Source organism: Mus caroli, chromosome 1 (assembly GCF_900094665.2).
Source record: "Mus caroli chromosome 1, CAROLI_EIJ_v1.1, whole genome shotgun sequence".
Classification (NCBI taxonomy): domain Eukaryota; kingdom Metazoa; phylum Chordata; class Mammalia; order Rodentia; family Muridae; genus Mus; species Mus caroli.
In genome coordinates this window covers 57,698,912-57,710,350 of record NC_034570.1, presented here as the reverse complement: position 1 = coordinate 57,710,350, position 11,439 = coordinate 57,698,912, and the positions used below count along the sequence as shown (strand labels likewise).

At 41.0% G+C, this 11,439-nt stretch overlaps 1 protein-coding gene across 1 annotated transcript in view; it reads left to right on the top strand.

The window, feature by feature from the left end:
• Mdh1b (malate dehydrogenase 1B) overlaps window positions 1–3,740 on the top strand; it is a 35,210-nt gene extending 31,470 nt beyond the window's left edge. The window contains exons 10-11 of the mRNA XM_021165825.1: window positions 2,085–2,150; window positions 3,530–3,740. Coding sequence (XP_021021484.1) covers window positions 2,085–2,150; window positions 3,530–3,558 — 95 coding nt within the window. The 3' untranslated portion in view covers window positions 3,559–3,740. The remainder of the gene's footprint in view (window positions 1–2,084; window positions 2,151–3,529) is intronic.
• Window positions 3,741–11,439: the final 7,699 nt, after the last annotated feature.

Here is an 11,439-nt window from a genome sequence, read left to right as displayed (position 1 = left end):
TGGAACATTATTATGAACTAACCAGTACCCCAGAGCTCTTGACTCTAGCTGCATTTGTATCAAAAGATGGCCTAGTCGGCCATCACTGGAAAGAGAAGCCCATTGGACTTGCCAACTTTATACGCCCCAGTACAGGGGAATGCCAGGGCCAAGGGGTGGTGGTGGGTGGGTGGGGGACTGGGTGGGGGCGAGTGTATTGGGGACTTTTTGGATAGCATTGGAAATGTAATTGAGGAAAATACCTAATAAAAAGGAAAAAAAAAGAAATATGACTACTTCTCCAGTAGAAGTCTGTGTCAATCCTCAATTTTTCTTTATATTGGCTGAATTTCAAAATAATACAGAATGGTTAGATTGTACAAATATCACTTGTTTTTTGACGCAATGCTGGAATGGAACTAATTTCTTAGCCTTAGTGGTACATTTACCAACCTTTGTCCCTGTGCCTGTTGAGGCAGATCCAGAGACGTTCCCAATCATGAGTCTTGTTCGGCAGAAGAGAGATTTTGGAATCACAGCTGCCATTGTTACTGCCATTGCAGTGTCTGCAGCATTCGCAGTTACCGCAGGAATTGCTATGGCCAATCAAGTCAATACAGCTGACACCTTAAGTCAGATAACAGAAAAAATGTCTGAGGCATTGCTTACCCTGCAAAGGGCGGATTCGCATATTGCCTCAGGATTAACGTTAGTGAATCAAAGAGTAGATATTTTACAATATAACATTGAACAGATGATGGATGTCATACAAATGAGTTGTGTGGCATCAACTCCGCATGTGTGCATTACTCCCATTAGGTATATTAACAATTCTTTCATTAAAAGTACAGATTTATCAAATTATCTGAAGGGGAACTGGTCGCAGGAGCTGGAAAGGTTGCAGACGAAGCTGCAGATACAGATCCTGAACCTTAATGGAACCAGAGTGGAACCAGTGACCCTTGGAGACTTCACCTCTTGGCTTACCTCTGCATTTCTTACTTTAAGGAATGGGTGGGAGTGATTTTGTTTTGTGCTGCCATATGCTGTGGACTGGTGTTCATGCTTTGGTTGGTTTGCAAAGTCAGAACCCAACAAAAACGTGACAANGTGATTATAACTCAGGCACTTTTAGCCATTGAAAATGGCGCCTCCCCTGAAGTTTGGTTATCTATGCTCAAGAATTAGTCAGCATCTGAGTCCTCTGCTCTTGAACCCCACGGATTTATGGATCCATTGCACTGGGATGAGAGAGACTCGATGATCATTGATCAGCCCTTGCACATTGCTGAGGTTTCCTCATTGCACGCGATAGGGTGATCATGATTTCTCTGCTAATTCGTTCCTTAAAAAACTTGGCTGGCCTCTTTTGTAGAGTTTGCCCTAGGTCATTTAGCAATTATTGTCACACAGAATTGCGGTATCCAAAGATGGGCAAATTTCCTCATGCAAAGACCAACCTAAGACACGGGGCCTGGTGGCAATAGGGTTACCCTATGACGGGTAAGGCTGTGACACAGAGGAACGACCTAAAACAGGAGCTGTGGTGGATGGACATAATTGCACAGGCCTAGCCCAGCATCATTTTATTAAAATAAAAAGGGGGAGATGTGGGAAGCTGCAAACGCCATTGTAAGATGGTGCTGGCTACCACTGGCCAACACCCATGATTATGGGTAAACAACCAATGTGCGCATGTGAAGTAGAGTTTTTTGCCGAGTCACTGCCTGGCCCGAGGCATATTAATGAGGTACTGGTAGCATAACCAATCAGGTATGGACACGTCACTCCTAGGCCTATATAAGCAGCGCCATTTCTGGGGCTCGGGGTCTTTCACCTACACAGTCAATGCTCTCTCAATAAACGTGTTGCAGAAGGAAAAAAAAAAGAATGGTAGTAAACAAAAGGGAATTAGAAAAGGGCATTGTAGAAAGGAATTTTTGGTTAATCTGCATGTATACAAACACATAACCTGAACTATGATATGAAACATGCATATATTTTTATCATGGCTCTTGGCACAAAGTTTGAAAAGTACTAACTCAGAACATCTCACAGGCTGCTGATTATATTTGACAACTAATTTTTTACATTTTTGGTTTCAGATCCCAAAGATAACGAACCATCTAATATAGGCATAAATGAAGAAAAGGAACAGCCTGGGTCTGATGGTGAGTCGGTGGGGCTTGGTAACACCTTAGCTTCTTCTCTTATACCCCAGAAACACTTTGAGGCAGGGGGATGAAAGCACCAGCAATTGCTTTCATACTGAAGCCGCTCGCGCATTGCCTCATACATGAAACTCCCTGACTCCATCTGTATGACTCTTTTTTATTTTCTCTATTTAATTCTCCTTTACAAAGCCCAAAACAGCCAAGAGGAAAAGAGACTCTTGTTTAGAAGGTCAGAAAGAGGGAAGCCTGAGAGACCCAAGGAAGAAATCCCCTGGCTTCTGAGAACTTCGTTCTCAGTAGTTGAATTGGGGGGGAGGATCCTGATACAGAAGCAAGGATGTTTTCTAAGTCTGCACAGAACAGCAACTATCTAGCGCACTTCCATTGTTACCATCTCTTTACCTGAATCTCTCTGTGTAGAGGGAAGTTGGCTTCACTGAGCAGCTTCCCAGAGACTTAGACTGGGAAGCCAGAATTTGTGGGATGTTAACAGAGACTTGCAACATAGTTATCTGTCTGGACAGTTTTTATTTTTTTTTCCTCCTTTGTCCTCGGGACCAGGAAAAAGCTATTGTTTTAGACTGAGACTCCATACAGATGTGACCTCACATCTTGCAGCTCCTAATAGAGCCAGGCCACCATGGAAGTGCCCCGTGGGGGGGGGGGATACAGTAGGAGAAACAAGAATGGCCTCCGCACCAGTGACACTCTATATTTATATATTACTTCTCTGGGTACTCTACTTGCTGCAGAGGGTTATTTCAGATCTGAGTTATCAGCTCAGCTCTGAAAAGTCTTCTGTTCAGGAGACCACAGATGATAGGTGCTAGAAAAGGCATTGACAAGTGCTTCTTTTTCCGACAAACAGAATGGGTTAGCAGAAGATCAGGGCTCCCTGCAGTGTGACACTTTCCCTACAGATGCCACCCAACCCCACATTACTGAGATGCAGGCTGCCTTTCTTGTTTTCCACACCTCAACTTGACTGGAGACCAGACTGTCTGTGTATAGCCCAATGCCTCACAATGGAGGGCTAGAGTTGATATACTGAGGAAAGGCCCAGAGATGAAAGGAGCTGAGACTAGATGCACACACAGCTCAGAACATAGAGCAAGCGCAGAGAGACTCACACAGAGAAATAGCTAAGTCAGGAAGAAAACCAGAATTTATACTACCATGTGGACACCATCAATGAGAATCTGGTGGCTTTCTCTCACCACCGAATCTGTCTCACACAGGCCCCTTTCAGTCACCGAACCAAATGCAGGAAGCCAGTGGCTGGAGGAAAAGTGGAACAAAGGTAAAATCTAACAGAAACAGGAGCTGCTGGTTCATTTTAAAGAGTTACATCTTTCCATGTTTTCCTCCCTTTACAGACTCTGATGGAAAAAATGAGGACCAATAATAGCTTCAACCAGAACAAATATGAAGGAAAGACAGAAAGACCTGCAGGTGTTTGCACTTAGGGAAGAACAGTGAAATAAAACAGACCCCAAATCTAGCAGAGTCACATGCTGCCACATCCAATCCCGCTTTTGTCAATTGCTGTATGTCCTCAAAAATAAATGAATGTAAACCGCTGTTTTAAAGACCTTAATGTAGTGCTGTCAATCATTGTGTCTTTGCCTGGACATCACCTATCTCCATTCTTACATTCTTACATTCTTGTAAGAAGAAGAAAACTTTTTGAGACAGGGTTTCACAGTGTAGCTTTGAAACTCACTATGTAGATAAGCTGGCCTCAAACTCACAGAGATCCACATGCCCATGCTCCCAAGCACTGACTTCTACCTGCCACTCTGTCTTACATCCAACAGCAATTTCCCCTCCCCCTTCTCTTCCCATTGCCCCCTCTCCTCTTTCATCCCCAATCCACTCCTCCTCCTGTATCCCCATTACTAGAAGTCTTAGGCCACCCTTGTAGATTCCTGGGAGTTTCCATCACACTAGGTTTCCACCTCACTCACCCACCCCCCAAAATCCTCCCACAATTCCAGGGAAAAGGGAAGGGCTCCCAGGGATATCAACCAGACATGGCATATTAAGTCTTAGTAAGACTAGACACCTCCTTTCTATTATGACAAAGCAACCCAGTAGGGGGAAAGGATTCCAAAAGTAGGTTAAAAAGTCAGAGACAGCCCCAGCTCCTACTATTAGGAATCCCACAAGAAGATCAGCCTACACAACTGTAACATATATGCAGAGGGCCTAGTTCAAGCCCATGTAGGCTCCCTAGAAGGCAGTTCAGTCTCTGTGAGCTCCTATGAGTCCAAGTTAGTTGATTTTGTGGATTTTCTTGGGGTATCCTTGATCCTTTTGCCTCCTTTCCCTCTTCTGCAGGATTCTCTGAGTTCTGGCTAATGTTTGGCTGTGGATCTCTGCATCTATTTCTGTCAGCTGCTGGATGAAGCCTCTCTGATGGCAATTGGACTAGGCACCCATCTATGAATACAGCAGAATATTATTAGGAGATATTTCATTGGGGACTGTTAAGTCCTTACAATAAATAGGGAAAAGTCTGTATTTGGATCCTTCTTAAAAAGCTATCCTCCCAAGATGCAATGCCTACATTATTGACAGCTATTTGTAGACACAAGAAGAAACACCACTAGAGTAATAAGGTGATAATTATTAGCAATGCAAGGTGTAGGGAAATCTTGGCCATGAGGAGCTCAAAAAACATCACTCAACCAACACAAGACCAGTTATAAACTTTGGTGAAATACTGAACTCTGTGGTTTAACCTGTTGGTTAGGTAGGGATTTCCATTACTTATAGATGATTTCTGTTGAGAGTTATATACATATCTATATAACCTGATAAAGAGATAGCTTTCAACTTTGTTTTAGGGAATTAAAATGTATTTAGGTAATTTAAATAAATAGCTTTTCCCATTCAATCAGGTTTAAAACCTGAATTGTCTTAGTATTTAATATTTTCCCCAATTCCAGACAGTAAACACCATAAAGATTTATCAATCTATACCAGGAGCTTTTGTTTATTCTTTGTTTGCTCTTTTGTTTTGTTTTTTGTTTTTTACATTAGCACCAACTGAACTCACCAGTTGAAACAGACTGCTAGCTGGACATGCTGGCCCACAACTGTAATTCCAACAATTAGGAGATAGAGGCAGCAAGATCAGGAGTTTAGGGCCAAACTCATCTACTTACTGAGTTCAAGGTCAGCCTGGCTACTCAAGACCTTGTCTCAACCAAAAACAGAATAAAAAAAGATCACAGAATATTCAGTAACCAGTGATTTCATGTGGAGCCTGAGAACTGGCATTTTCAATATATTTCCAAGTGCTGCAGCTATTGTTCTGCGGACCACAGTTTGATGGCCACTAGCCCAGGCTAGCTGGAAAGTTGTCAGTGAGCCTTGAATTCATTTCTTACACACCAGTACCACAGATACTTTAGTCTAGATTTCACATTCTGGCTTCAGGATTCTTATCTCATAAATTGCTTTAGGATTTTTTTTAAGGCTATCATCATCCAAACCAATTTTTACCCCCAATGGAGCCCCAGGTTCTTGCTGCTTCTAGTATAACATCTTTGTCTCGTGGGGTCCTACAGACCCATGTTACTAAGGTCTTTTTAGATTTGAAACAGTCTTTTGGCTTAACAAGTCTCTTTTTGTCTAATGGAGATGAGACTTGTGAGACTCCAAGAGATACAAGTGAAGTAAGGTCTTATATAACCATCAGTTTGCTCATTTTCTGGCCTTGGACTGAACATCTTTAACTCTGAGATGGTCCTGGCCGGGAGCTGCATGCTTTCTCGGGCTGCAGAGGACATGGAAAGGTTACCCAAGCTTGCAGCTGAGCTTCTGGCAGCAAACTAGTACCCTCCCGGTGTGAGCATCTGCTCTGCCCCTCTCAGTAACTTTTTTCTGGGCAGAAATTAGGAGCCTAGAGAGAGATCTAATCACAAGTCTCTTGCTTTGCTGATACAGAGACACATGGTTTTTAGTGAAGATGCCACAAGCCAGGGTTTTGAGGAGTATACTCTGTTTCCCCTCTTCCTGGAAGTGTGCTACCTACAGTCTGGGAGGAAAAAGCCACAAATTCTATAGTTCTCAAGAACACATACATTAGTCACATTCAAACAATGCTACCAAATCAACTTTAGTACACACCCAAAAATCTTGTAATGAATTCTCAGTATGTGCTGTGTCCTGCTTTCACTTGTATTGCTGTGATGAGACACTATAACCAAGGCCACTTACAAAAGAAAGCATTTCTTTAGGGTGTGACCATAATAGTAGAGAGTATGACAATAGGCAGTCCAGGGTATGAGGCATGCATCTTGATGTCATAAGCAAGAGGCAAAGACAGAAATCTAACTGGGAATAGCATGGAGTTTTGAAATCTCAAAGCCAGTGACATATCCCTGCCAACAAAGCCATGCCTTCAATCCTTCCCAAACAGTTCCACCACCTGGGGCCCCAGCCTTCAAACATATGAGCCTATGGGGGCCGTTCTCATTCAAACAACTATACTGTGGATTGTATGTGGTTTGCCCCCCAAAGATTTGGTATTTTGGTTTCAGGGTTTGTTTGTTTGGTTGGTTGGTTAGTTGGTTGGTTGTTTTTGTTTTTTCCTGTGTGGTAGTGTTGATAACTGGTGAGAGTTTCAAGTGGCGGATACCTAGAGTGAGGTCTATATAAAGCCCTGCCCTCAGATACAACTAAAGTACTCCTGAGAGGCTCTGAACTAATTATAAAAGAACCAGACTTATACATAATGTTGCTTCCTGTATGATCAGATAATTCCTCCTTCCTGAATGTTCCTCACTTCATATTGCCATCTGCTATGATATGATACAGACATGCAGACCCTCACCAAAACTGTCTCTGTCTTATTGAACTTTTAGCCTCAAAAATTCATAGTTTTGGTGACTGAAAATCATGTACCTGCACACACATGAACACACACACGCACATACACACACACGAATATGGGACCCAGGATTAAAATCACACAGTTACAGATACCTGATTTTTGGCAAAGATCAAAAGCATTCACCAGAGAAAAGGCATTTTTTTTCTTCAAGAAATTGTTTCAGAAAAACTGATATCCATGCATAGAAGAATAAAACTATACCCCTTATCTTTCCTCCTATACAAAAAGTAATTCAAAATAAGTCGGAGACCTTTATGTCAGATATGAACACTGAGATGGCTAGAGGGAAAAAACTGCAAAACGCAAACGTGGGCAAGGACCTCTGACAGCTCAAGGCAAAATCTAGAATTGACAAATGATGCTGCATACAATTCCAAAGCTTCTAAACAATGAAGAAGCAATTACTTAGTAAGGAAAGAGCTCACAGAACAGGGGGGAAGTCTCCATTAACTGAAAAAAGATTAATATCTAGAATATATAAAGAACTCAACAAAACCTAAATATCAATAAAGCTAAGAAACTCAATCAATGAATGGGCTCATGAAATGAATAGCTCTTAAATATGAAGTGTAAATGGCCTACAAACATTTTTTAAATGTCCATTAGCCATGAAAGAGATGCAGATTAAAACTACACTGAGATTCCCCCTCACCTCAGTCAGAATGGCAATCATTAAAACAACAAATGCTGCTGAGACAGTAGGGAACGAGGAGCCTTATACACTGCTGGTAGAAATGCAAAGCAGTCCATCCACTATAGACGTCAGTCCATCCAGTACAGACGTCAGTGTGGAAATTCCTGGAAAGAAAAAACTAAGCATAGAACTACTGTACAACTCTGTTGTATCACTCCTGGGTATCTACCCAAAGGACTCCAGTCAACATACCTCAGAGATACTTGCAATATTTATGTTTGTTGCAGCACTGTTCACAATAGTCAAAATAAGGAATTGATTCAGGGATCTGTGAATGGCTAAAGACAATTTAGTTGTGTGTACAATGGGATTTATTCAACCTCAGAGGAAAATAAAATCCTGACATTTGCAGGAAAATTGGTGGAAGTGGACACCATTATGTGAAGCAAAATAAGCCAGGATTGGGAAGACAAAAATGTCATGCTTCCCTCACACATGGAATGTAAATTTGAATGCTCTGTGTAGTTTATTAAGTTAGAAAGGGGACCATGAGAGGGGAGGGAGATGTCCTTCAGGAGGGGGAGAGAAGAAAAGTGCTGATAGAATAACAAGAAAGCAGAGAAGGCTACTTAACAAGAGAGAGAGAACCAATAAGTAGGGTCAGAGTGAATGGGAGAGGGTAACAGAGGAAAAGGATTAAGAAGAATAACAAAACATTGTAATACAGATGTATCAAAATGTCTTAATGGAGTTTGCTACTTTGTATGCTAACTTAAAAACTAATTTATAATATGTATAAAATAAAATGTAAGTGAGCACATGAATAACTTGGGTGTAACACTACACTCAATCCTAGTAATGAAACCCACACCTTCACAATTCACAACACCCTAGCAAGGCTGCCACACATTCATGAAGCTCACAATTGGCTGGACATCATGATCTCCTTCTCATTGGTCTTTCTCTATGGGCTTGCACCTGTTGAGATGGTCATTAACCAAAACATAAGAGATAAAAAGCCTCTGTGAAGATGTGAAGAAAAGAAACTGCCTTATGACATTGATATATATGTGTGTGTGTATAATATATATGTATAATATATATGTATATACATATATATATATATATATGAATACAGCCATAATGATAACCAGAACTTGTTCAAGAAAAATAGAAATAAAGGCTGGGGATATGGCTCAGTGGTAGAATCGCTTGCTACTCAAGCACTAGGACTGTCAGAGTGTGGATCACAAGAAGCTCTCATAAATGCTGGATAGGCCTGATGGCAAGGGATTCCTAGAGCACGCCAGCTAGCAAGACTACCCATAGCAGTGAGTTCTGGATTTGAATGAGAGAGCCTGCCTTGATGATTAAGGTGGAAGAGTGATGGAGGATGATTTCCAACATCAACCCAGGACCTCCACATGCATGTAGACACATGAGCCTACACACACACTCATGCATCCACACATGCAGACATGCACCCCCCTACACACACACACACTCATGCATGCACATGAGCACAATAATGGGAAAAAAAGACTCTAAATTTAAAATGAAGTGACTATGTGAATCAGTGTTGTCACCAATGAGCACACATCTAAAGGAAAAGGAATGAACACATAGAAGAGATGTCTGCATTCCTGGGCCAAGGATCAACGGGTAGCAATTCAATATTGTAAGGCTTTTTAAAAAAGGAAATCTTGTCATTTCAACAATATTGGTGAACCTACAGAACATTGTTATGTAACAGGAAGCCAGACACACAGACCCAGATAGTGTGTGATCTCATTTATATGTAGATTTCCAGTGAACTGAAGCCAACAGTAGGATGGAAGTCTCTAGGGGAGATGTTGGTTGGTCCAGGGGTGTGCAATTCCAGCTAAGCAGGAAAAGCCTAAGAAACCTATTGGACAACAGGCCATAACCATCTGGTAGTTATAATAATGTATTTTAAAATACCATTAAGGGTAGATTTTTTTGTTATTACAAAAGAGTGTGTGAGGAGGAAACCTATTAGCTCGATCTATCTGTTCCTCAGTGTGTGTCTTAAAACACTATGTTGTACATCAACTTATAGAATTGTGTCATTTAAACAACTAATTTATAAGCATAATATTTATACCAAATACATGTTTAATATCTACTAAATTACCAGACTTCTCTTTTTGGACTCACTAATATTTTATGGCATCAGTTTCAAAATGTCAGTCACCCTTGCTTATGTATCCATAGAGTTAGAGCCACTCGGGTACAGTAGTCCTTTAATGCATGGTTCATCGTCTCCTTAGGATTTCCTCTTAAAGCCTTGTAAATAATATTGGCCCATAAACTTTTTGCAAGCATATGCTTGAGTGAATGGAAAGAGACAGAGAGAAAGAAGGAGAGAGAGTCATAAATCCTTTGTTTCATCATTCACCTTTTTGCTGGGCTCATAAAATGAATTTTATACGCTCGTATGTCTTCTAATTATATTCACATGTGAATCTTTTGAGTTTTGAAAACAGTGAAGACTTGAGACCCACAGCTTATGTGAACTCGGAACATTATATTTTTACGTCATTTGTTGTGCCTTCCTTGGTAATGGCTTCTATTTTTTTTTCTTGCATAAGTATTAACAAGTTAACCCCTTTCTGAAATGATTCAACATAAACATTTTCATAAAGTATTCTTGATTTACAAATGGGACTGGCTACATAGATTTAATTATAATCTATCAAGACTCCTCCCTCTCCCCTTCCCTCTCCCCCTCCCTCTCCAACTCAAGGCAGGTTGTGACGGGACAGGAAGCCTGACCCTCTTTCTCCCTGCTTGCTTGGCGAGAGCGGTTTCAGATGCAGACTGGATTACCAATCAGCATTTTCAGAAACTGCCATGTTAGCAAAGATCTCGTCTTGACAATCACTTATGATATAAAATGACAGCAGCTGGATTTGATTCACAACCTAAAACACACACACATGCAAAACAAAAGAGAGAGAGAAGAGAAAAGACAGGTGGAGTGAAAAGGGACTAGGAGGAGGGAGAAGACCCTGATGTGACTTTGGGCTTGAGCCACGGTTTGCAATAGTAGCTTCAAAGTTCCACTAATCAGAAGTAACTGAAACCAGAAGTCCAGCCAAGTTTAAGACTACCAATGATCAGTTTGCCAAAATTACTTTATTTCAGTATACTTTTATTCATTCTCGGTGTTTAAAAGTAATCTAATTTATCTTAGTTTGATTAGGACTTTAGACAACTCTTTTTATGGGTACAGAATATTAATTGACAAAATCAGTCCATGGTAGCTATCTGTCCAAATCTGAGCATGTCGTCGCTTAGAAAAACATTCAGAAATTGTTTCCATTGCCAATACCAGGAGCTATGTTGGCTTGGGGCAGATATAATACACAGAACTAAATAGGGTTTCAACTCCTATCTTCTGCACTCAGCCAGGTAGAGATTTAATGCAAAATAGATGTGCTTTCTTCCTGAATGTTTGTCTTAACCTATTCACAGGAAAACAATATGGCTTACATAGTCACAGACAATGATAATGTGTTTTCCCTCCTTACTTGACTCCATCCTTGTCCCGTCATTTACCAGTGTTCATGTTTTAATAGAGCTCATTCCCTCTTTGGAGAGACTAACAGTGAAGTAGTAATGATGCTTTTCAAAAAGCTGCCCGTGGCTTCACACCCATTCCAAACTGATTTTCATTATGGAACATTCTAGAAAGGTTGTATGCACTCTTGTCACGGCTGAGAGTG